Source organism: Oryctolagus cuniculus, chromosome 1, assembly GCF_051225735.1.
Source record: "Oryctolagus cuniculus isolate XC-2025 breed Fujian yellow rabbit chromosome 1, ASM5122573v1, whole genome shotgun sequence".
NCBI classification, from domain to species: Eukaryota; Metazoa; Chordata; class Mammalia; order Lagomorpha; family Leporidae; genus Oryctolagus; species Oryctolagus cuniculus.
This window is the reverse complement of record NC_142867.1, coordinates 93,596,001-93,623,750: the sequence shown is the minus strand read 5'-3', so window position 1 is coordinate 93,623,750 and position 27,750 is coordinate 93,596,001. Positions and strand designations below refer to the sequence as shown.

The 27,750-nt window shown below is 35.2% G+C and overlaps 1 protein-coding gene across 10 annotated transcripts in view; it reads right to left on the bottom strand.

The window, feature by feature from the left end:
* The window catches only part of CEP126 (centrosomal protein 126), a 147,980-nt gene that overhangs the window by 77,066 nt on the left and 43,164 nt on the right, over positions 1-27,750 (bottom strand). For 7 of the 10 annotated variants that reach the window (XR_016233982.1, XR_016233981.1, XR_016233980.1 and 4 more), the window contains 3 exons: positions 27,539-27,737; positions 20,387-22,499; positions 3,886-3,998 (listed from right to left, as the gene is read on the bottom strand). Coding sequence is in view for 4 of the 10 variants with exons in the window: in XM_070077346.2 (XP_069933447.2) it covers positions 3,886-3,998; positions 20,387-22,499; positions 27,539-27,737 (2,425 nt within the window). In the remaining 6 variants the exon portion in view is untranslated. Of the gene's footprint in view, positions 1-3,885; positions 3,999-6,359; positions 10,766-20,386; positions 22,500-27,538; positions 27,738-27,750 lie in introns of those variants that run through there. The other 3 variants (XR_016233983.1, XM_051849955.3, XM_051849959.3) reach the window with 2 other exon arrangements.

Genomic DNA, 27,750 nt, shown 5'->3' with positions numbered 1-27,750 from the left:
CTAAACAAGATAAGAGTCGGAGAACTCAGAGGGCTTCCATAGCCTTGGAAACTCATGACTGGAGCATAGGGAGATTACTGATGCCATAGACAGGAGTGTCAATTGGTAAAGTCAACAACAGGAGTCACTGTGCACTTACTCCTCATGTAGGATCTCTGTCCTTAATGTGCTGTGCATTGAGATTTAATGCTATAACGAGTACTCAAACAATATATTTCACTTTGTGTTTCTATGGGGGTGCAAACTGTTGAAATCTTTACTTAATGCATACTAAACTGATCTTCTGTAAAAAAAAAAAAAAGAAATTATCAATTCCCAACTTGACTCTCACTGGGATTAAACATGACAATAGGTCTGATCTGATTTCATCATCATTTAAAAAAATCATCTATTATTTTTCACTTTATGTTTCTGTGTGGGAGCAAACTGTTGAAATCCTTACTTAATGTATACTAAGCTGATCTTCTGTATATTAAGATAATCGAAAATGAATCTTGATGTGAATGGAAGGGGAGAGGGAGTGGGAAAGGGGAGGGTTGTGGGTGGGAGGGACGGTATGGGGGGGAAGCCATTGTAATCCATAAGTCTTACTTTGGAAATTTATATTCATTAAATAAAAGTTTAAAAAAAAATTGAGAGGCCGGCGCCGCGGCTCACTAGGCTAATCCTCCACCTTGCGGCGCCGGCACACCGGGTTCTAGTCCCGGTCGGGGCGCCGGATTCTGTCCCGGTTGCCCCTCTTCCAGGCCAGCTCTCTGCTGTGGCCAGGGAGTGCAGTGGAGGATGGCCCAGGTGCTTGGGCCCTGCACCCCATGGGAGACCAGGAAAAGCACCTGGCTCCTGGCTCCTGCCATCGGATCAGCGCGGTGCGCCGGCCGCAGCACGCCAGCCGCGGCGGCCATTGGAGGGTGAACCAACGGCAAAGGAAGACCTTTCTCTCTGTCTCTCTCTCTCACTGTCCACTCTGCCTGTCAAAAAAAAAAAAAAAATTGAGAGTATAATGGAGATTACCAGAGGCTTGGAAGAGAAAGGGGTTGGAAAAGGGTTGGTTAATAGGTACTAAGTAATAGGAGAAAGTAGTTTTGGCATTCTATTGCAAAAGGGTGGTTACAGATAGTGATAGTGTATTGTATATTTTTTAAATCTAGAAGAAAGCATTTGGAATATGTTCACCATAAATAAAGATAAATGTTTGAGGAGATAGATGCTTTTACTCTGATTTGAATACTACATGCTATATAGATGTATTGAAGCTTTACATGTTACCCCATAAATATGTATAATTTTTATATATTGATTATAAATAATAAAACAAAATGGAAAAAATTAAATTTTAAAAAAATCCAATATGATAAAGTTCATGGTGACAAAGGTCACTGCTATAGCAACTGAACACTTCCTTGGACTTTGGAATAAAAAAAAACATACAAAAAAGTTGAAAAATTTAAACTTAAAAACTTGAGTTTGATTCAGGATGACTGACATATCTCAAAACTATAAAGACTTTGGAAGATGTGTAAATGGATATGTGAGTAGAAGATGTGTATACAAAAGTAGAAGTGAGGCTTCTGCAAAGAAGGATAAAATTGAATTCTAAAGACAGTAAAATAAAATATAAATGAATAAGAAATAGGAAAATAAAATAAGACCCACAAAAATAAAAAATAAATTTAGAGAGAGTACTAGGTTAATAGACATTTAAAGTTTAGTTTATTTCTTATTATAACAAGTATATGCCATTTTTAAATTTAAAATATATTAATAAAAACAAATTAAGGTAAAAGTGAATTCATTAATGAATTTTGAATGTCTGATGGGAACAACATGGAAGTTAAAATGGATATTTAGACATTATTATATTTGTAATTAAAAAGTCAAGTTGGTAATTAAGTACCGCATTTGCTAATAAGCAATAAGAACATTGGTGATGGGACTGACTATATTTACATGACTAAATGATTAATTTTGCTGATAAGATTAGAACATGGTTGACTATTCTTTATAATAACAATTTCCTCCCTATTATAATCAATATTTTCTATAATATGCAAATGCTAGGACCCTCAGTCTATAATTTAGAATATAAATTCTTTATAAGGTAGCCTTAAAAAATGTCCTACATAAAGGACTTCTGTGGATGAGACCCCAGTGGAAAGAAGTGGCCACCAAAGAAGGATGTACTTTTCTCTGAAGGGAGGAGAGAACTTGCACTTTGCTTATGGCCTTGTTGAGCTAGTGGACCCAAAAGGCTTCCATAGCTGAGGCAGCTCAAGTCAAGAGCCTTGGGTGATCAGTGATGTCCTATGTTAAGTTATTTGTTAAGTAAACAAGAGTCACTGTGCACAAATTTCCCATGTAGGACCTCTGTCCCCAAACAGTTGTTATCATGAGACTTAACAGTAAAACTTGGTCTCAAGAATCACTTCCTTTTTGTGTATTAAATGGAGGATATTATTATGTCTCATAAATTATAGTTATGTCCAAGAGCTCACAAAAGATGCATCATACTTGGGTTCTTCCTTAAAGATAATTGAGTTTCTAAAAGGAAAGAAGGGAGAGAAAGGAAGGGAAAAAAGGGGAAGAAGGCAGGAAAAGAGGAAGGGGGAAAAAGAAAGCAAATCACCTTCAAGAAGCAATAATATGGAAAAGCCCTTGTCTAGAGTGTTGGGAACAGTTTTCTTAGTTTTTTATATTCCCTCCCTCCCTCCCTCCCTCCCTCCCTCCCTCCCTCCCTCCCTTCCTTTTCTTTCTTTCTTTCTTTCTTTCTTTCTTTCTTTCTTTCTTTCTTTCTTTCTTTCTTTCTTTCTTTCTTTCTTTCTTTCTCTCAAACAGGAGAGAGAGGAGGAAGTGGAGGAGGGGGAGGAGAGTGGGTGGGAGGGTAGGTATGGTGGAAAGAATTACTATATTCCTAATGTTATATTTATGAGATACATACAAATTAAAAAACAATAAAAGGTAACCTATATCAGTGTTTTTTTAAAAAATAAGTGGTATTTACAGTATAAACTGTGAGTAAAGTATTATTTACTTACTGCTTTATATTTTAAAATACTTTTAATACTAAAAGATTTTTAATATTCTAAAGTCAATTTTTTTTTCTAAAGTCAATATTTGAATCAAGTTAGACTTCTGGAAAATGTTGTATTTGGATCACAGTTACTTAGCTCTCACAAGATTACCTCCAGTCATTTAAAAATTATGTTTTTGGGTTTCATTGAAGATCTGTAGCTCAAACAGCCATTTGAAACTCACTATTTATTTGTTATTTAAAACTGTCATTAGGGATATATCTATCATGTATTTCAAGATCTATGAAAGTTTTCAGTGTGAAATGTCTTTTAAAAAATTTTACTTCAAATGGTATCACTATCATTATCCTTTGAGAACTAAACAACTCATCTAATTTTCCCTTTTTGCCATTTCTTCCAGAAACCACAAGTCAAATAAGATATTCAATCAGATGGAACTATATTAATTTTGATGATTAGCATACTTGTTTCCTTTATCCTTGGCTCTAATTAAATTTTCTTCCTTTCCAAAAATTTATATTTAAATAACTACAATGAATTTTGTTGGGGAAGTTCACATTTTTTACAGAGTTGGTTGTAAATAATACCAAAATAAAAACAGTGGTTTCTTAAAGTTGATTTGAAACTTTCATCAGTACCTGATTATACTTGTATAGGCTAATTAGAATATAGCAAATAAGTATAGTATAATATTCTAACACAGAGGCTTCAAGTCTGTTTTATGAAAGGTTTTGACTGTATTTATATTAATATTGTTGTATACAATTTAAAGCAAAAACATGGTCCTTTAAGAACATTATTTTCCAAGCAATTTTTTTGCTACTTAATAGAAATTTTTTTACAATACAATACTTACATTAATTTGCTCACTGTACTTCTGTCTTACAGATCCAGGGTTTTGTTTTTTCTGTGCAAAAATATTTCTCTGCTTATTTCCAACAATTCGTTTTCTCCTTGTAACAGTAGAATCTTAAACAAATGCCAGTACAATGTAGAAAAAAAAAGAGTTCAGGCAGGAGAAAAAAATTACCATATTTTGAACCCTGGTATTAAATTATATAATAGAGAACATAGGTTTGAATGTTGAATTAAATTTATGTTAACTATGGTACTATAGCTACCACAAATGTGTATTCACACATCCACATACCATAAACGAAATAACAAAGCTATAAAAAAGCCTTCAACTTTCAAGAAAATGGGTCAATAATTGAACATCTTTCCTGAATAAAAGATAACATAATGCTAGCTAATATTTAGTTAGTATTCATAATTTGATAGACATTTTTCTAAGGGTTATTGGCACTATTATCACTATTATTTTTACAGATAAAGAAATTAAGGCATAAGAGAGTTTAAGTAACTTGACCAAAGTAACTTGACCAAAATCACATAGCTAGTAGAGGGCAAAGCTGGGATTCAGCTCCAATCTATTGGGTTGTAAACTCTAAACTTTTAATATTATGCTAGTAGTAACTTTCATTCTGATTTGTCTTTCAAAGAAATAAATATACTTAAAATATATTTTACATAATAACCCAGGAGATTATGTGTGTGTGTGTATATTTATAAAACATTTATCCTTACAACATATGATATCCACTGGCAGTTTTTTTTTCTAATTTTTATTTATTTATTTTCACTTTTTTTGAAAGGCAGATCTATCTGCTGACTCATTCTCCAAATTCTTGTAACAGGCAGGGCTGCGCTACGTTGAAGTCAAGAGCTGGGAACTTCATGTGAGTCTACCATATAGGAGGCAGGGACCAAAGTTATTGAGCCATCAGTTGCTTCCTGCCAGTAGCCTTAATAGAAAGGTGGATTGGAAACAAAGAGTAGCTGGGACTCCATCTGAAACTTGGATACAGAAGTAGAGGAACTGGGACTTGAACCAAGCACCCAGATATGGGATAAAGGCTACCCAAGTGGCTATTTAACTGCCATACTATAAAACCAACCCCCCACCGGTAGTTTCTATTGAGAATATTAAAATCTAAAATCATGTTTCACAAAAAATATGTTATAAGTCATTAAACTGGTTTCATAGTATACTAATGAGTCATGGCCTACATCATAAAAAACACTGTTACTAGGTTTATTCTCACCCACATGGGTATAAGCTTGATATACTAATTGTTAGTTTCTAGTTATATAATTTTGGCATCAATACAATTTCTATACTAATATGATTGGAATGCTTTGAATTCTTTTCTGCTAAATCTTGCAAAATTCCCATCTTTCTTTTTATGTAGAGCTTTAAAAATACCTTAAATGGAATTTTGACTCCATGGCTTCTACAGCAAGATTTTATGTCATCTTTCAGCCTGCTAATGAATCTTCTGAAGGTAAGTTCTATTAACACTTTTTATGTTTTGATTGGATGATTTACCTTTGCAATTCATTATTCATTATGCATGGATTAAGTTTTGTGGGCTGTAGATGAATGATCCCAGAAGTGTGATTAAAAACGTTCATGTATTGTTTTATTCAGATACATACACTTAAATATTATTCAGTAATACAATAGCCAAGAACCTCTGTATTTTTGTAAAATATAATATAGTTTAAATTAATATCCATGGCCAAATTTGTGGTTCCATATGATAATTCTAGATATGACAGTTTTACTACAAAAACCTCAAAAGATTGGCTACTAATTTTCAATAAAGTATTATACAATATATTTTTAAATCAGTGGTATTCTTAATTGTAAGAATATGGGGAATTATCAGAGATATTCACAAAAAAACACTTTAGAAAATATCTCAGAAGTTAATGAGTTCAATCTAGCTAATTCATGTATCTAAATTATTCACAGGTGAACATTCATCTTCTGTTTGAATAGTATAGAGATGGAGAGTCACTACCCAATGGGTCATTGTCTTCTATTGCTGCTTAGCTTAAATCCTTCCTTATGTTGATCTAAAAACATCCCTGCATTTTAGCCCATTCATTTTAGTTGTTTACTTCTGATTTCTCATAATAATCCTTCAAGTATTTTTACATAGCTGTGATGTCTCTTAAGGTTATACTCCTTTAACTTATCTTCAGGTGAAACACACCCTCTAGTAGTCCTAGATTACCATGTTTGCTTATATATCCCTTAAAATGTTACCTAAAAGAATGTAGAATACAACAGTATTGATTACTATTGCCTAAAATTATTACTTAGAATTATTTTAACTTTATATCACCTGTGATAAATATCTAGGTTTTGTTTAGTTTTGTGTATGTGTATTTTTCTGGAAGAATTGTTGTCAATATGGATACTTTTCATGTTGGAATTGTAAAACTGATTTTAAAGAGACTAAATTCATATAGGCAAATATAAAGGAATAGAATACATTAAAACCTTTTATTCATCAAAAAGAGTGAAATAACATTCACAAATTGGAAGAAAATATTGCAACACATTTAATCTATTTGAGGTTTGTATCAGTATACAATTAGTAATAAAGAGCCTCCCAACAGAAAAAGCCTGGGACCAAATGGCTTCACTGATGAATTCTACCAAACTTTTAAAGAAGAGCTAATTCCAATCCTTCTTAAACAATTCAAAATAACTGAGGCCAGCACTATCTTAATTTTTAATTTCCAAATCAGAAAAAGATATAACAAAAAAAGAACTATAAACTAATAACTCTGATGAACACAGATGCAAGAATCCTCAACAAGATATACCAAATCAAATCCAAAAACATAAAAAATAACCCACCCAGACCAAATGGGATTTATCCCAGTGATTCAAGCATGGTTCAACATATGCAAGTCAATAAATATGATACATCACATTAACAAAATGAAGGATAAGAAACATGATAGATGCACAGAGAGCATTTGATAAAATAAAACATGCATTCATTATAAATACCTTAAAATTGTGTATAAAAAGGAACATACCTCAACACAATTGAGGCAAGGATGACCACTCATGATTACTATTCAATATAGTTCTAGAAGATTTAGCCAGATTCATTAGACAAGAAAAAGACATGAAAGGAATACAAATTGGAAAGGAGGAAGTCAAATTATTCCTGTTTTCAGATTATATGAACTGTTGGGCGAGGTAGGAGCAAAGGAACCCAGTAATGCACTACTGGAACTCATAAGAGAGTCTAGCAAAGTGGCAGAATGTAAAATCAACATACAAAAATCAACAGCATTTGTACACACAAACCATGCCATGGCTGAGAAAGAACTTCTGAGATCAGTCCCATAGAGAATAGTTACCAAAAAAATCTAAACACAGAATAAACATAACCAAGGATGTGAAAAATCACTACAATGAAAACTACAAAACACTAAGGAAAGAAATAGATGATTAATAATGGAAAAATTTTCCACATTTGTGGATTGGGAGAATTGATATAATCAAAATGCCCATATTATACAAAACAGTAAAATACCAAGAATCTTATCAACTTAGAAGTAAAGATCCTATGATTCATATGACCCTGTACAGTCAAAGCAATTTTAAACAACAAAAACAAAGCCAGAGGAATCACAATACCAGATTTCAATACATACTACAGGACTGTTAAAATCAAAACAGTTTGGTATTGGCTCGTAAACAGACACATTGGACCAACGGAACAGAATAAAAACACAAGAAATTAATCCACACACCTTCAACCAACTAATCATTGACAAATGAGCTAAAATCACTCCTTGGAGGAAGGACAATCTCTTCTACAAATGGTGTTGGGAAAACTGGATCTTCACATGTAGGAGTTACAAAAAAGACACCTACTCATACCCTGTGGAAAAATCAAGTCACAATGGATCAAGGATCTAAACCTAAGACTCGAAACTTTAAATTCTAGAGAAAACAGGGGAAACACTGTAAGACATTGGCCTAGGCAAAGACTTCTTGGATAAGACCCCAGAAGCATAGGCAATAAAGCAAAAATGGACAGATGGTATTATATCAAGCTAAGAAGCTTCTGCACAGCAAAGGAAATACTCAACAAAATGAAGAGGCAACAGAATTCTACTTTATTACTGGTTCAATTACACTTGGTGGAAATCTAGCTTGATTCCACATCTTAGCTATTCTGAGTTGATCTGCTATAAATATGGGGGTACAGATAAGTCTTTCATATGCTGATATTATTTGGTTTTGGTAAATTCCCAGGAGTGGAATAGCTGGGTCATATGGTAGATATATTTTCAGATTTCTGAAGATTCTCTATACTGTCTAACATAATGGTTATACTCGTTTACATTCCTACCAACAGTGTAGTAGGGTAACTTTTTCTCCACATTTTTACAAGGATTTGTGATTTTTTGATTTCTGGATGATAGCCATTCTAACCAGGATGAGGTGAAACCTATTAGTTGCATTTCACTGAAGGCTATGATCCTGAGCATTTTTTCATTTCTGTTGGCCCATTTGTATTTCATCCTTTGAAAAGTGCCTGATGTCTTTTGTCCATTCCCTAAATGGATTGTTTTGTTGTTGAGTTTCTTGAGCTCCTTATGAATCCTGGATTTTAATCCTTTATCAGATATATATATATCTTGCAAATATTTTCTCCCCATTCAGTTGCCTCTTAACTTTTTGAGTGTTTCATTTATTGTGCAGAAGCTTCTTACCTTGATGCAATCCAACCTATTTTTGCCTTTATTTCCTATGCTTCTGAGGTTGCATCCAAGAAGTCTTTTCCTTAGCCAATGTATTGAAATGTTTCCCATATGTCTTCCTCTAGTAATCTGATGGATTAAGGTCTTAGATTTAGATCTCTGATCCATTGTGAGTTGACTTTTGTATAGGGCATGCAGCAGGATCTTATATCAAACATCTGCATGTGAAGATCCAATTTTCCCAACACCATTTGTTGAAGAGAATATCTTCTCCAGGGAGTGATTTTAGCTCCTTTGTCAAAAATGAGTTGGTTATAGATGCAAGGATTAATTATTTCTGGGGTCTCTAATCTGTTCTAATTATCCACATATCTAGTCTTGTGCCACTACTAGGCTGTTTTGATCATCACTGCCATGTAATACGTCTTGAAATCTTGTATTATGATGCCTTCAAGTTTATTTTGTTTTGGATTGCTCTAGCTATTCAGGGTCTCTTGTGATTCCATATGGATTTTTTTAAGGAAATTTTTTCCAGATTGAGAATGTGTTTGACTGGGATCACATTGAATCTAAGTTGCACTGAGTAGTACAGACATGTTGATATTAATTTTTCCAATGTGAACATGGAAGATATTCCCACTTTTGTGTATTCTTTCATTTCTTTCCTTAATGTTTTGTAATTTTCATTGTAGAGAGCTTTCACATCCTTGGTTAAATTTATTCCAAAGTATTTAAACTTTTTTGTAGCTATTCTAAATGGGAATGATCTTACAATTGTTTCTTAGCCATGTATTGTTTGTTTATACAAGTGCTATTTATTTATTTTTATTTTATTTCCTGCAACTTTGACAAACTATCTTCTGAATTCTAATAATGCCTTAGTGGAGTCTTTTGGTTTCCATATATATAGGATCATATCATTTGCAAACAGGGATAATGGTTCACACACCAAATTGCTGCAATAGCAGGGAATGGGTCAGGCATTAAACCAGGAGCCAGGAGTCAGGAGTCTCATGTGAGTCTCTCATATGGATGCAGGGGCCCAAGTACTCCACTGCTTTTCCAGGAATATTAGCAGGGAGTTGGACAGAAGTGGAGCACCTGGAACTCGTACCTGCACCCATATGGAGTGCCAGTATCACAGGCAACAGCTTATCCTCGTACACCATAATAGTCCCCTCTAGAGTTTCTTGTTAATTTTTCACTTCATTCCATGTGGTCCGAAAAGATACATGATATGATTTCAATTTTTCTTGAATTTTTGAGATTTGTTTTATGGCCTAGCATAGGTATATCCTAGAGAAATTTTCATGCACTGATGAAAAGAATGTGGATTCTGCAGCTGTGGGATAAAATGTTCTATAGATATCAATTTGTTCCATTTGTTCCACAGAGTAGATTAACTCTGTTGTTTCTGTTGATTTTTTTTCTAGTCGATATGTCCATTGATGAAAGTGGGTGTTGAAGTCCTCCAGTATTATTGTATTGGAACATATATCTCCTTTTATGTCCATTAACATTTGTTTTAAATAGCCAGGTCTCCTAGCATTGCATGCATACACATTTACTATAGTCACATCTTCCTGTTGACTTGATCCCTTAATCATTACATAATTTCTTGTCTCTTTTAACAGTTTTTTTCTTAAAATCTATTTTGTCTGATATTAGTATGGCTACTGTGCTCATTTTTAATTTCTGTCTGCATGGAACATCTTTTTCCAGTCTTTTAGTCTGTATCTTTGTTGGTGAGGTTTCTTGTAGGCATCAAATAGAGGAATCTTGTTTTTTAATCCATTCAGCCAATATGTATATTTTAATTGGACAATTTAGGCCATTTATATTCAAGGTTAATATTTATAAGTAACGATTTGATCCTGCGAATTTCCCATACATATTTCTGTTTCTTGTTCTGGATTTCTTTTGTACTTCGAGATTTTCTGCCTTCACATTCTTTCATGATGCTATTTTTCTTTTTCTGTATGTAGAACAGCCTTAGATATCATTTGTAAGGCTGGACAAGTGGGGACAAATTCCTTCAACTTGTTTTTGAAGGTCTTTATTTCACCTTCATTTATTAAACAGAGCTTCAGTAGATGCAGTGTTCTGGGGTGACATTGTTTTTAGGACTTTGACTCTCTCCATTCTCTCCTAACCTGTAGGGTATATGATGAAAAAAATCAGCTGTTAATCTAAATGAAGATCCTTTGAAGGTAATCTCACATTTCTCCCACGCACATTTTAGGGTCTTTTATGTTGTACTTTAGAAAATTTGACTATGATGTGTTGTGATGAAGATCTTTACTGATCTATTAGGAGTTCTATGTGCTTGATTGTCCATATCTTTCTCCAAACTAGAGACATTTTATATTATGTCACTGAATAGTTCTTCCAACTCATTCTGTCTTTGTATACCTTCTGAAACTCTTTAGAGACATACATTTTGGTTGCCTGATGGTATCTCATAAATCCTGAACACTATTTTTGGTTTTTCTAATTTTATTTTCTCTGCAATATTTCCAAGATTTGCCTTCCAGCTCAGATATACTTTCTTCTGCCTCACTAAGTCTGTTGCTTTGGCTTTTTACCATGTACTTTGACATACTGGATTCTTCTATTCTAATATTTGTTTAAGAATTCTCCAGTTAAAAGATACTGACTGGCTGAATGGATTGAAAAACAAGACCAATCTATTTGCTGTTTTCAAGAAACACATCTTACCAACAAAGATACATGCAGACTGAAAGTGAAAGGTTAGATAAAGATAGTCCATGCTAACAGAAACCGAAAATAGAGCTGGAGTTGCCATTCTAATATCAGATAAAATAGACTTCAGCATAACAACTGTTAAAAGAGATGGAGAAGGACATTATATAATGATTAAGGGATCAATCCAACAGGAAGATGTGACTATAATAAATGTATATGCTCCAAATTACAGGGCACCTGGCAACATAAAAAATGTTAATAGACCTGAAGGGAGATGTAGACTCCAATACAATAGTAACAGGAGACTTCAATACCCCACATCAGCAATGGACAGATCAACCAGACAGAAAATCAGCAAGGAAACAACAGAGTTAATCAATACTATAGACCAATGCAGCTAACAAATATCTATAGAACTTTTCACCCCAAGTGGCAGAATATGCATTCTTTTTATCAGTGCATAGAACTTTTTCTAGGATAAATCATATGCTAGGCCACAGAGCAAGTCTTAACAAATTCAATGAAATCGAAATCATTCCATGTACCTTCTTTGACCAAAATGGTATAAAGCTAGAAATCAACAACTCAAAAATCTCTAGAATATATGTAAACGCGTGGAGACTGAACAAAATGCTTCTGAATGAACAATGGGTCATAGAAGAAATCTAACGAGAGGGGCCGGTGCTGTGGTGTAGCAGGTAAAGCCACCACCTGCAGTGCTGGCATTTCATATGGGTGCAGATTCGAGTATCCAGCTCTCTGCTATGGCCTGAAAAGGCAGTAGAGGATGGCCAAGTCCTTGGGCCCCTGTGCCCATGTGGGAGACCTGGAAGAAGCTCCTGGCTTCGGATTGGTGCAGCTCCAGCCTTTGTGGCTATCTGGGGAGTGAATCAGCAGATGGAAGACATCTCTCTTTCTCTCTCTCTCTCTCTCTCTCTCTCTGCCTCTCCTTCTCCCTCTGTGTAACTCTGACTTTCAAGTAAATAAGTAAATCTTAAAAAAAATCTAATGAGAGATAAAAAAGTTTCTGGAAACAAATGAAGATGACAATACATCATGCCAAAACCTATGGCATGGGATAAAAAGAAAGCAGTATTAAGAGGAACGTACACAGCAATCAGTGCCTACATTAAGAAACTTGAAAGGAACCAAATAAATGAGCTATCAACACATTTCAAGACCCAGAATATCAACAGCAAACCAAATTCAAAACTAGTAAGATGAAAAAAATAATTGAAATTAGAGAAGAAATAAGCAAAATTGAAACAAAAAAATCAGTGCAATAAAAAGCTGTTTTTTTTTTTTTTAATAAACTAAGTCGATATACCATTGGGGCAACTAACCAAAAAAAAAAAAAAAAAAAAAAAAAGAGGGAGAAGACCCAAATAAATAAAATCAGAGATGAAAAAGGAAATGTAACAACAGACACTACAGAAATAAAAAGTATCATCAGAAAATACTGCAAAGAGCTGTATGCCAACAAACCAGGAAACCTAGAAGAAATGGATTTACCTAAAATGAGCCATGAAGATACAGAAAACCTAAACATACCCATAACCAAGATGGAAACTGAATCAGTAATAAAGACCCTATTAACAAAGAAAAGTCCAGGACCAGATGGCTTCACTGCTGAATTCTACCAGACCTTTAAAGAAGAACTAACTCCAAATCTTCTCAAGCTAATCAAAAACAATTGAAAGGGAGGGAATCTTTCCAAATTCTTACAAATGGCCAGCATCACCTTAATTCCTAAACCCAAAAATGATGTAACAGAGAAAGAGAACTACAGACCAGTTTCCCTGATGAACATAGATGCAAAAATCCTCAACAAAATACTAGCCAATTGAATCCTCCAACAACACATCAGAAAGATAATTCCCCCCATCTAAGTGGGATTTATACTTGGTATGCAGGGATGGTTCAACATTTGCAAATCAATAAATTTGATATATCATGTTAATAAATTAAAGAACAAAAACCATATGATTATGTCAATAGATGCAGGGAAAGCACTTGATAAAAAAATAACATCCTTTCATAATGAAAACTCTAAGCAAATTGGGTATAGAAAGAATATTTCTCAACACAATAAAGGCTATTTATGATAAACATACGGCCAGCATTCTATTGAATGGGGAAAAGTTGGAAGCATCCCCACTGAGATTCAGAACCAGATAAGGATGCCCACTCTCACCAGTGCTATTCAATACAGTCCTGAAAGTTTTAGTCAGAGCCATTAAGCAAGAAGGAGAAATCAAAGGGATATAAATTGGGAAAGAGAAAGTCAAACTCTCCCTATTTGCAGATGACATGATCCTACATATAGTGGATCCAAAAGATTCTACTAAGAGATTATTGGAACTCTTAGAAGAGTTAGGTAAAATAGTAGGATATAAATTCAACACACAAAAATCAACAGCCTTTGTATGCACAGACAATGCTATGGCTGATAAGGAACTTCTAAGATCAATCCCATTCACAACAGCTACCAAAAAAATCAAATACCTTGGACCAAATTTAACTAAGGATGTCAAAGATCTCTATGAAGAGAATTACAAAACATTAAAAAAGAAATAGAAGAAGATACAAATAGGAAAATCTTCCATATTTATGGATTGGAAGAATTAATATCATTGAAATGTCCATACTACTGAAAGAAATTTATAGATTCAATGTGATACCAATCAAAATACTAAAGACATTCTTCTCAGATATAGAAAAAATGATGCTGAAATTTATATGAAAACATAAGAGATTTCAATTAGCTAAGCCAATCTTATACAACAAAAATCAAAGCCAGAGGCATCATAATATCAGATTTCAAGACATACTACAGGGTAGTTAGAATCAAAACAGCCTGGTACTGGTACAAAAACTGATGGACAGAACAATGGAACAGAATAGAAACACCAGAAATCATCTCAAGCATCTACAACTAACTTATCTTTGATCTAGGAGCTAAAATCAACTCCTGGATCAAGGATATTCTCTTCAACAAGTGTTGCTGGGAAAACCTGGTTTCCACATGCAGAATATGAAGCAAGACCCCTACCTTACACCTTACACAAAAATCCACTTAAACTGGATTAAAGACATAAATCTATGGCCCGATGTCATAAAATTATTAGAGAGCACTGGGGAAACCCTGTGAAACATTGGCACAGGCAATGAGTTCTTGGAAAAGACCCCAGAAGCACAGTCAATGAAAGCCAAAATTGACATATGGGATTACATCAAATTGAGAAGCTTCTGTACTGCAAAAGAAATACTCAGCAAAGTGAAAAAGCAACCAACAGAATGGGAGAAGTTATTGGTAAACTATATAACCAATAAAGGATTAATAACCAGAATATATAAAGAGATCAAGAAACTCCACAACAGCAAAACAAACAACTCGGTTAAGAAATGGGCAAAGGACTTAAATAGGCATTTTTCAAAATGGAAAACCAAATCGCCAACAAACACATGAAAAAATCCTCAGGATCACTAGCCACCAGGGAAATGCAAATCAAAATCACAATGAGATTTCACCTCATCCCCGTTAGAATGGCTTTCATACAGAAATCAACATCAAATTCTGGTGGGGATGTGGGAGAAAGAGTACCCTAATCCACTGTTGGTGGTAAACTGGTAAAGCCATTATGGAAGACAATATGGAGATTTCTCAGAAATCTGAATATAAACTTAACATATGACCCAACCATTCTATTTCTGGGAATTTATCTAAAGGAAATGAAATTAGCATATGAAAGGGTTATTTGTACCTCCCTTTTTTATATTTTATTTTATTTAATGAACATAAATTTCCAAAGTACAGCTTATGGATTACAATAGCTTCCCCCCCCATAACTTCCCTCCCACCCACAACACTCCCCTCTCCCACTCCCTCTCCCCTTCCATTCACATCAAGATTCATTTTCAATTATCTTTATATACAGAAGATAAATTTAGCATATATTAAGTAAAGATTTCAACAGTTTGCACCCACACAGAAACACAAAGTGTAAAATACTATTTGAGTACTAGTTATAGCATTAATTAAAACACCTAAGAGTAATTGTGTATTAATTACAGAGTTCAACCAATAGTTTTAAGTAGAACATAAAAAATTCTAAAAGGGTAAAGTATTAAGTTCTTTTTTTTCTTTTTCTTTTTTATTTGTTATATAGTTATTTTATTTTTTATTTAATAAATGTGAATTTACAAAGTGCAACTTTTGTATTGTTGTGGCTCCCCCCCCAACCTCCCTCCCTCCCGTGGCCCTCCCCTCTCCTACTCCCTCTCCCATCCCACCCTTCATCAAGTTTCATTTTCAATTACCTTCATATACTGAAGATCAACTTAGTATATACTAAGCAAGGATTTCAACAGGCTGCCCTCACACAACTGCACAAGGTATAGGGTATTGTTCGACTAGTAGTGTTGTTTTTTAAGTTTCATAGTAGAACACATTAAGGACAGAGATCCTACATGGGGAACATGTACCCAGTGACTCCTGTTGTTGATTTAACAATTGGCACTCTTATTTATGATATCAGCAATCACCCGAGACTCTTGCTATGAGCTGTCTAGGCTATGGAAGCCCCTTGAGTTCACTGACTCTGAACTTGTTTAGTCAAGGCTGTATCACAGTGGAGGTTCCTTCCTCCCTTCAGAGAAAGGCGCCTCTCTCCTTGATGGCCTGTTCCTTCTGCTTGTACCTCCCATTTTTATTGCAGCTCAATTCATAATAGCTAAGACATGAAATCAACTAAAATGCCCATCAACTGAAGACTGGTTAAAGAAATTATGGGATAAGTACTCCATGGAATACTACACAGCGGTAAAAATAAAAAAGAAAAACAATGATATCCGGCCAGTTGCAACAAAATGGACGAAACTTGTAAACATCATACTTAGTGAAATAAGCCAGTCTCAAAGGAACAAATACCATTTGTTCTTCCTGATCTGTGACACCTAATAGAGCACCTAAAGGGCAATCTGTAGAACTGAAATTGACATTTTAAGAAGTAATGGCTCTGAACATCCCTTGTCTGGACTGTTGAGGAACAGTTTTTTTTAATACTATTTGTTGAACTCTTTACTTAACATAGAGTTAATCATATGTGTATAACGTTAATTGAAAATACATCTTAGTAAAAAATAAGAGTGGGAATAAGAAGGAGTAGGGAGGGGGCTGGGAGTGTGGGTGGGAGAGTGGGCACCATGGAAAGAATCATCACATTCCTAAAAGTTGTAATTATGAAATATATGAAGTTTGTAACTGTAAAGTTGGATAGTTTTGCATACATTCCTATGGACTTATTTCTAAGTGTACAGTTTAAAAACTTGCCATGTGATGCTAAATCCCTATAAGTGAGGCAGGGGTGGTTTATAAAAAAGTATTTTATGTGTTAAAGTGATCATAGGGATAAGATTGTTAAAGTGATCATACAAATAGGATTAAGTGTTTGGTAATAACAACAGACAGAATTAAAAAGGCATGAATGCTCCAACATGGGAAGCAGTCCATAGAGCAGACTCATAGAAAGACAATCACTTGAAGTAGCACTCTGACTTCAAAATCAGCCATTAAGGCATTCTTGTCTTGCTGAAAAGCCCACTGGAGCATTTCAAGCATGGAAAGCCAAGACACTGTGGCAAAAATTGTCCTTCATGAAGGACCACTGTGGGTGAAACCCCAGTGGAAAAAAGTGGTCATCAAAGAGGGAGGTACTTTGAAGGGAGGACAGAGCTTCCACTTTACTTATGGCCTTGTCTAAATCCTGACGGAGTTTGTGGATCCAAAAGGCTTCCATTGCCTTGGCAGCTCATGTCAAGAGCCTAGGGTGATCACTGAAGTCATACATAAGACTGTTAATTGTTAAATTAACAACAGGAGTCACTGTGCACTAACTCCCCATGCAGGACATCTGTCCTCAATGAGTTGTATTATGAGCGTTTATAGTAAAACTTGTTCTTAAAGATTTACTTTGTTTTAGTATATTAAGTGGATGATATTCTTTATCAAATTTATTTATTTATTTAAAGAAATTTATTATATTTATTTATTTAAATAAATATATTCTTTAACCCTAGGTCCTACTCCATCATAGATTCTATTCTTCTCTCACCAGATATAGTCACTATTCTGAGTCTGATGTTTGTCATTATGATTTCTGCTACATTCTATTATCCATAGATTATTATTTAGGGTTTATCCATAAGCTCAAAAATATAGTTTTGCATGATTTTAAATTAAATTTTATTCACATTTATATTTATTAAAGCATTCTTACTAAAATTTATTCTCATTTTTGGACATTATTCCCATTGATACATGATCTGGGAAAAATAAGTAGGTGAAAATATATGATGTAGAAGCAGTGGGGATATTAGATATTTGGGAAGATAAATACTTGCAATAATTATTGCAAAAAATAGGGTGAATTCACCTGAAAAATAAGATTAATTGGTAATGCTGATCATCAGATCATGAATCTACAGCATAATCAATATGCTCAACTACTGTATGAATTTTTTCTGCTCCTTAGATCAGGTAGAGAAAAAGTGGATAATAACTTTTTCATTCCCTTCCCCACCCCCTTTTTCAATCCAGGGAGGGAGGACTGCCTGATTGGTGTGACAAAAGAGACCAAGGTCAGGGAGTTTAGGCAGTTTTGGCAAAAGTATTATGGAAATGATAGGCCATTAATCTAAGTTGAATAAGGAGTAGAAAACAGAGTTGATGAATTAGAATAAAAGTAGAAAGAATAAAAGACTATAATCTAAGAGGAAGAAGTAATTGAGTTACTGATTTTAGAAGAGGTAGTTATGGATATTGACAAGGTCCATAATATGACCAAGGGAAAGTAAAATTGATAGAGTGGTACAGAAAATCATTACAGATGAAAGAAGACTGAGAAACGTCAAGGTATTGGCTGTTTACCCACATGAATGCTTCATTATGATGACTGAACCTGACTGTAAATTCATCTTTTAGGAGGGAACGATTTGAGACCTTGATATAGGATGTGATATAGTTGAAAGATTTGGGTCTCATGGGAATAGGGTTTTTCCTAGAGAGTTCTGATAGAGAGAATTTTTATCTCTTTAAAAATATGGCTAAAGATGATGAAATTCATTACATGTTCCAGCATCCCTTATATCACGAAGAAGACATACTCCCTTGTAAATATCAAAAAGATACTGCTTTCTCCAGATGAACTATATTCCAGTCTTATCAGAGAATGAGGGAATCTTAGTAAACTACCCATTTTATGCATATTTTTGTGATTATCTCAGAGTCTGATACATATTTACTTGATAATAATGTTATTATTCAGCTTTAGTAGGAAAAGCACAAGACATTGGAATATTAGAAATTTAAATACCAATTCTACCATATTGATGGGAGACAATTCTGTTTCCTTTTTTGTAAAGCATGGTTTTTAAAAATTTATTCCTCAGGGTTATTATATGTTTTAAGTGAGATAAGAAGTGAAATTACCTAGCTCTATGACTGATACAGAGAAGAAACTAAAAAAAGGTAACTGTGGTTATATATTCTAGATCAAGTTGCATGATTATCCTATTTCTTCAAAATACCGATAAAAATTGAAAAGTTACATTGTGAAATGATTGGATAAGCAGAGAATTAAATTTCAGTGACAGAAAACATAAAATCTAGGAGTGGACATCTGGCCTAGTGGTTAAGATGCCTGCATCCCACATTGGGAAGTCTGGGTTTGTTTTCTGTCTCTGGCAGACCCTGAAAGGCAGCAGGGATGGTTTAAATAATTGGATTCTTGCATCCATGCATGAGAACTGGATTGTGTTCTTAGTTCCTGTCTCTGGCCCTGGCTTAGCTCTAGCCATTGCAGACACTGGGAATGAATCAGTGGATAGCAGCTCTCTGTCTCTCTAAAAATTTTAAAAATATATACATAAATAAAATCTTGACTTTTATAGAGAAGTACTTAAGATTTTTAGATTATAGTCTTTGCATTTAGCTTTGCAGCTGCTAAAGTGGCTTGTGTCCATCTAATGCAAGAAAAGTCTGAGTGCCTACAAAGTACCAGGCATTGTTAGGACTTGGATAAAATGATGAATTATAAAGAAAACGGTCCTTGTCCTTAAAAGCTCATAGTCTAACTGAAGAACACTTTGAATATTAAATTTTCTCTTTATATGTTAATTTTTATTTATACTGTTGGAAAAAGAAGAGTTGCATTTTTACCTCCCCGCCCCCACCAAAACTATTTCTCAATAAGCAATGAATGTCTACTGGCAGGAAAATTTATGGGTTTTTGGTCCATTCCCTCAGAGGCAGAAAGTAGTTTCATACGAAACTAATCAGCTAGTAAGGGCATGGGCATTTTATAGATAATTATTTTTCAAAAGTTTGAAAGCAATGGCTTAATTTTCTTTCCCATGTGAAAATAAATATATGAAATCTTCAGAAAGTTCATGCAAAAGGCATATTATGAAAAACTATGTGTGGATTTCAAATCTGCATTGCACCAAGGATAACATTATTTTTTCTACTGCAGTTTGAAGTATTCTTGTATAAGCACATAAGAGCACAGTGGCCTTACTTTTGGACCCACGATGGGAGGATTAGGTATATATGAGCTTATGGCAATTCAATTTTAGAAAAATTTTAAAGAAAAATAATATATAATATAACCATGATTATTTGTCTTTTTAGGATAACTTAAGCAATATTTTTCACTCTTCCCCTTGATAGAAAATTTGACTGTAATGGTAGAAACAGAGTAATTTAGGGCAAGAATCACATCCTTTTCCTTGTCTTCCCTTTTTAAATTAAAAAGAAAAAGTCATGGGGAAAAAAAAGGGAAGCTGGCCAAAGTTTCAGATTTTAGGTGAGCACAATTTAGATCATTCTCTTAAAAGCTTTAGCTATTAGACAAAGTTACAATACTAAAGGAGTTATTTCTATAAGACTAATTTATGATTTAATATTAATTTCTAAACAGTGCATATTGCCATACCACAATAATAAACATTTCACATGAATTTAAAAAGTTCCACATTTTATCCATAAAAAGATATAAATTTATCCTTACCAGTGGGCCTCTCATTTTGATGCAGAGTATTATTCCCTCTTTTCCACAAGAGAACTGACTCTTCCTCCATAGTTTTTAGAGTCACAGACTGGTAACTTTCTTCAGAAACAGGACTGTTTTGACTGCAATATAATGTCCCATCTTGCTGGGCAATCATTTGAGCGCCATTTGAATGGTTTGTTTTTGGTAAAGTATGGCACTCAGAAGAATAGTAAGATGGTAGAGACGGTATCACAGTGACTAGGTCAGAACAAGCATCTGAGAGCAGAGGACTACGTTTTTGATTCCACTGATTCAAATTAGGTTCTTTTGGAAGCAAATGTGTTGAATTAAAACAGTTATATCCAATAATGTTTTGAGAATTTTCAGGCATTACTGATTGACAGTGAGACATTTGTTTATTTTTACCACTTCTGATATTTGAAGTAGGTTTAGGAGGAGGATGAGGTATCATTAGTTTACCCTGAGTTTGTATAAATGTTTTGGCTTTGCTTGCAGAGGGTGGCTGAATGACAGTGCCTTTTCTGTTTGTATATATACAGCCTGGTTGGACTTTGGCAGATCCTGCTCTTCTGATTACTTTTGCTCCACCTCTTTGTGGATCATCTTTCTGAGTTTTAGAATCACTAATATGTACAGGGATATTACTTTCTTCTTTAGCTGAGGCTGACCAGGCTTGTTTAGCAAGATTATAACCTGAAGGTAGAAAACAATTCAAGGGCACATGATCTGTTCCATGTCTTCCTAAAGAAGTGGCATTGTCAGAGACGGAAATATCCTTGGACTTCTTTCTATCATCTGAATTTACAGCACAAGCAGGAATACTAATTATGTTGCTGTCAGCATCACTTTCAGTATGGAATTCTGGAGACCACTGTTGAGTTATTCCTGTTCTGTTTTTCAGGGAATGACTATCCTCAGCATTGTTTTCTATATTGCTAGTTTCATCAAACCACCTCAGTTTTTTAATTGTCTTTGGGATTTCTGTACCTTTCCCTTTTTGTTTTGTTAATTCAATACTATCTCTGATAGCTGATGCTTTTTGATTTCCAAATGTAAAGCCCTGATTTATAATAATTGTCTTAAGATAATCATGTTCATATTTAGATTCTTTCTTTAAAATACTCTTAAGAAACCTCACACCGTTTCTCTCATGAATGTTATATTTCATTTTCTTGTGTTGGCCAACTAAATCATAATTAGAAATTATATTAGACAATGATGTTAATGTTTCAGATGCTCTTTGTTTTTTATCTTTTAAACTAGAAAATAAAGGCAACTCTTCCTTATTACAGTTAAAATATTTTATCTTTTCATCTTTAACATCTTTCAATTCATCTAACTTATCAGAACACTGCACTGGGTTTATTTCTTTTACGTGTATACCACTCTTTGCTAAAGGCCTAGCTGATTGTGTATTAGATGGCAAAACTAAAGGTGTTGTAGCTGATAGAAATGAAGTAGGAACTGAAGTAGTTCTATTTGTTTGAGTTTCTTCAGAATGCTTCTGTTGGTCTGAAAATGTAGCCACTTCCTGGGCTACATAATCTGGAGCAGTCCAGGCTTTACTGAATCTAAATGTTGGGCTCTCGGTAACTAATGGCTTCTCATTTTTGAATGCTTCAGAAGTGCAGTCAGTTGTGCTCCTAGTGCTTGTTTCAGAGGAGTTTCCTCTTTTTTTATCCGCTTCAAATACAGGTGGACTATACACAAAGGCCACTGAATTATTTGCAGTACTTGTGGCTCTTTCCATGGTTGTACTGAAAGTAGATGGGCTTTGTTTTTTACTAATTAAGTGTTCCCAGGAAGGTACATTAGATTTACTTAAAATATCTGAGAAAGGTGCAGCAGCATGAGTAGTTGGAGCATCTAAATTTGTTAGCCAATTATTTATATGTTGAGTCTTGGAGAATGACAGTTTATCTTCAACAAAGCAACTTGGATTAGCTGATTGTAGATTTGCAGATCCAAGGGAAAGAGAATTTGGCTGGATTGATGTAGAAGATTCCTTATTAAGTGTTAAATATATATCTTCACGTTCTCCAACCTCTAGACTGTCTATACTTGAGAGGGTTTCAGAGTTGGTTATTCGATTAACTTCATCACAAAATTTCTGGGAAAAAAAAAAGGAACACTGTTTTTAAATCCATCCAATTTTCCTTGGCATGCAAAATAGAGTAATATGATTACATAGAATGTGGATAAATAAATAATTTATATCCTTGCAACAGTCTCCAGTGCAAAAAGTAGGAGGGTAACAAAAAGTTATAGTAAAATTTGTTTGCCTTAACTCCTAAAGGAACAATATCTGATTATGCTATTCACAGTTACAGCTTAGAAAATAATTTTGTTATTAATTATCAATAATTTTGCTACCCCACTTAGAGTAGGGAGTTTCTTGAAGGTTTCATAAAAGCAAGAAAAATTCTGGATTTTTTCCTGAAATAGCCACTGCTCTTAAATGTGGCTCCTAAAAGCTCTGTGATTCTAAAATGAGCTTTCTGTTTTTAAGAGATAGATCCTTTTTATAAAAGTTAATCTTGGCTGGCGCCACGGCTCAATAGGCTAATCCTCCACCTGTGGCGCCGGCACACCAGGTTCTAGTCCCGGTCGGGGTGCCCGATTCTGTCCTGCTTGCTCCTCTTCCTGTCCAGCTCTCTGCTGTGGCCCAGGAGTGCAGTGGAGGATGGCCCAAGTGCTTGGGCCCTGCACCCGCATGGGAGACCAGGAGAAGCACCTGACTCCTGGCTTCGGATCAGCGCGGCCATTGTGGGGTGAACCAATGGAAAAAGGAAGACCTTCCTCTCTGTCTCTCTCTCACTGTCCACTCTGCCTGTCAAAAAATAAAAAAAAAATTTAAAAAAGTTAATCTTGTAGTATATAGTAAGGTTTTGAACTCTGATTCTATGTTAGAATCATGTAAGAAAACTTGTAAAATACCCTTGCGGCGCCGGCAAACCGGGTTCTAGTCCCGGTTGGGGCGCCGGATTCTGTCCCGGTTGCCCCTCTTCCAGGCCAGCTCTCTGCTATGGCCAGGGAGTGCAGTGGAGGATGGCCCAGGTGCTTGGGCCCTGCACCCCATGGGAGACCAGGAAAAGCACCTGGCTCCTGGCTCCTGCCAGGATCAGCGCGGTGCGCCGGCTGCAGCGGCGGCCATTGGAGGGTGAACCAGCGGCAAAGGAAGACCTTTCTCTCTCTGTCTCTCTCTCTCACTGTCCACTCTGCCTGTCAAAAAAAAAAAAAAAAAAAAAAAAAAAAAAAAAAAAGAAAACTTGTAAAATACCTATTTATGAGTCCTCATGGCTTATCATTTGGATAGGGTCTATGTATTGGCATTTTTATTATTTTTAAATTCTCTGCATAATTCTAATACAGATTTATGGTTAAGAAATATCGAGATTAATGACTCCTTTTTGAAGATTTAGCATAGTAATAACTTTTTTAAGTTCTATAGACAATTTTACCAGTATCTCACTGAAATTTCCATGAAATTTATTAATTTTAAATACAATTTCATGATCACTTCAAAGTATGGTAAATGTTTTAAAGTAGTTCTCATTTCTCACTCATATCTAAAATGGATTAATCTATACATATTGGATATATGTAGTCCATATAATGCATATACAGAAATAAATTATAAGAAGATATTAAATTTAAATCTAGGCCAAAGTTAAATGAACTCAAAGAAAGAAAATTAGTGCCCCTTATAATGTGCCATAGAGGGTGACATTGTGGCGTAGCGAGTAAAGGTACTGCCTACAATGTTGGCATCCCATATTCAGGTCAGTTCATGTCCTGGCTGTTCCACTTTTGATCCAAATCCCTGTTAGTGGTCTGAGGAAAACAGTGGAAGATGTTTCATTTGGGACCCTACTACCCATGTGGGAGACCCGGGTGAAGCTCCTGGCTCCTGGCTTTGGCAGGGCTCAGCCTTGGCAGTTGGGCCAGCTTAGGCATGAATCAGCAAATGGAAGATCTCTTGCTCTTTCTCTCTCTGTAACTCTGACTTTAAATAAATAAATAAATCTTTAAAAGAAATACTAATATAGATGTCATAAATTTTAGAAAATTTAAACATTCTGGTATTAGAAACATATTCTTTTTCTAGTCCAGAAAGTAAACCAAGAAATCAAAACATTCTAGAATAAAAATTTTTGTTTATATGATAAATGTATATTAATATATTACTGTGAAACTTTGAAAATGAGTCATGAGAGCATTATATTTATAGCATTTATCCTCTATTCATCACAGCCTTCAGTACTTTTCCTAAAGGGATGGTCACTCAACCCAGTTAAGAGAACAAAACAAAGCAGTTACTTCAATGTCTATTCTTATTATTTTATTGATGATGATAAGGAAAGAAACTTGGCCTAGAGGGCTTTCTTTGAGACTAAATCTATAAGACAAACAGATCTGGGTTAGAAGCTTCTTCTAGAATGACTATATTTCAAGAATTTTCTAATCATTAACCATTGAAAAATGCTCACCTTCATTTATACATTATATATTTCATCTTATTTTTGCTTCCCTGTGTGTAGTATATTATTCTTTCCTTTGGCTTAATTAGATTTTGATTTGCCTTTGTGTAGTGTGTGTGTGTGTGTGTGTGTGTGTATGTGTGTATGTGTACAATGATACTTACTGTTGGAGTTGGTTGAATTTCTTGGATTTGGATTTATAAGCATCAAATTTGAAACATTTTCAGTCATGGTTTCTTCAAATATTTTCTCTCTTTGTGTGATTTTAATTAAATGTGTTAAATATTTAATATTGTCTTATAGGTCACTGACACTCAAGTTTTTTCCAGTATTTTCTTTTCCACTGTTTCAGTTTGGATAATTTCTGTTGTTATGTGTTCAAATCCACTGTTCTTTTATTCTGAAATGACTTCATCGTTTAGTCTATCCAGTAAACTTTTCATTTCAGATATTAAGATTTTAGTTCCAGAATGTCTATTTGGTTATTTTAAAAATATCTTTCTTCATTATGTTCAAATCTATTTTAATTCCTTGAAAATATTGTCAAAATGATTTTAAATCCCTTGGCTATTATTTCCATCATTGCTGCCATTTTGTGTCGGATTTTGTTGCAAATTTTCTCCGTGTTATGGTTCATATTTTCTGGTCCATCATATGTCTGATAACCTTTGATTCAGTGTTGACATTGTGAGCGTTATATTGCTGTATGTTTAGATTTCAGTCTTTTTTTTTTTTTTTTTTTTTTTTTTGACAGGCAGAGTGGACAGTGAGAGAGAGACAGAGAGAGAAAGGTCTTCCTTTGCCGCTGGTTCACCCTCCAATGGCCGCCGCTGCAGCCGGCGCACCGCGCTGATCCTGGCAGGAGCCAGGAGCCAGGTGCTTTTCCTGGTCTCCCATGGGGTGCAGGGCCCAAGCACCTGGGCCATCCTCCACTGCACTCCCTGGCCATAGCAGAGAGCTGGCCTGGAAGAGGGGCAACCGGGACAGAATCCGGCGCCCCAACCGGGACTAGAACCCGGTGTGCCGGCGCCGCAAGGTGGAGGATTAGCCTATTGAGCCACGGCGCCGGCTAGATTTCAGTCTTAAGAGAATGTTTTTTATTGACAGGCAGCTAGGTTACTTGTGGATTTTTTTTTTTTTTGAGTGTTGTCTAAAGATTATATCTCACAGAAAGCCTAGGAACTCAGAAGGGCTATTAATTGTTTCAGTTTTTCAAACTTATCAACGGTACTGCTTATGGTTGAATGTCTAACAACAGATGTTTCATATATTATATTCAGATCTAAAGTTGGTTGTGGCAGGAAGGCATATCATCAAAGCCAGCAGAAACCTTGTTTGCTTTCTTTACCTTGCCACCATTGATTTATTGTTAGATGAGTCAGGCCAGGATTATAAATTGAATATTGATAGTGGCCAATTAAGAATTTCATATACAGCTGGCGACGCAGCTCACTAGGCTAATCCTCCACCTTGCGGCACCAGCACACCGGGTTCTAGTCCAGGTTGGGGCGCCGGATTCTGTCCCGGTTGCCCCTCTTCCAGGCCAGCTTTCTGCTGTGGCCAGAGAGTGCAGTGGAGGATGGCCCAAGTGCTTGGGCCCTGCACCCCATGGGAGACCAGGGTAAGTACCTGGCTCCTGCCATCGGATCAGTGCGGTGCGCAGGCCGCAGTGCGCCGGCTGCGGCGGCCATTGGAGGGTGAACCAACGACAAAAGGAAGACCTTTCTCTCTGTCTCCCTCTCTCACTGTCCACTCTGCCTGTCAAAAAAAAAAAAAAAAAGAATTTCATATATCATCCATGAGAAATAAAGAGTATGAATCAGTAGAAAAATCAGCTGAAATCTACATTTGTGGAAAAAGTAACAAAATAAATACTCTACTAGCATAGACTAGAAATATGACTTCCAGTTAATTTTGCCATATTTCCATATGGACCTAATATCCATGTATATTATATTTTTCAGGTTGCTTTATGATTATTATTATAATTTTTAAAGATTTATTTATATATTTGAAAGGTGAAGTGACAGAGAGGTAGAGGCAGAGGCTGAGAGAAAGAGAGAGGTCTTCCAGGCACTGGTTCACTCCTCAAATGGTCACAATGGCCAGGGCTGGGGCAGAATGAAGCCAGGAGCCAGGAGCTTCATCTAAGTGACACACTTGGGTGCAGGGACCCAAGCACTTAGGCCATTTTCCATTATTTTTCCAGGCACATTAGCAGGGAGGTGGATTGGAAGTGGAGCAGCCAGGACTCCATCTGGTACCCATATGGGATGCTGGCACTGCAGGCGGTGGCTTAACCAGATACACCACAATGCTGACCCCCAGGTTACTTTTTTAAAATATAGTTTTTAACAATGGTATTTATAGTACATTGTATTTACAAACAGCTTTAACATCTGTCAAAAAACAATATTCAGAAAGTATGTTTCTGAAATAGAAGACACATGAAGTATAGGAAAAAACAATAGAAGAAGCAAGATGAAAGACAGGAAAAAGCCAAAAATATTTCTCCAGTGTTTGTAATGAACATGTACTGATTCACCTAAAATTTATTTCATTACCTACCTTTGGCTAATGACATATATTTCTTTAGTGGAAAATATGGCAAAAGGGCAAAGTTATTATTAGAAATTAAAATATTAATAACAAATATATAGTTCCATACTTGCAAACTGCTTAAGTGCTGATCTTTTAGGAGTTTTTCAGTTTCCTCTAGTTTAAGCTGGAATACATTTTTCTTAGAAACTAAGTTTGTCCTGCTGTTTTCCTTCATTTCTTTATTGTCATCATTTTTGGATAAGAGATGTGTCTGATACTTGTGATCATTTTTTGACAAAGCTGAAGGCAAAGCAGAATCTATAGCCCTGTAAACCAGAC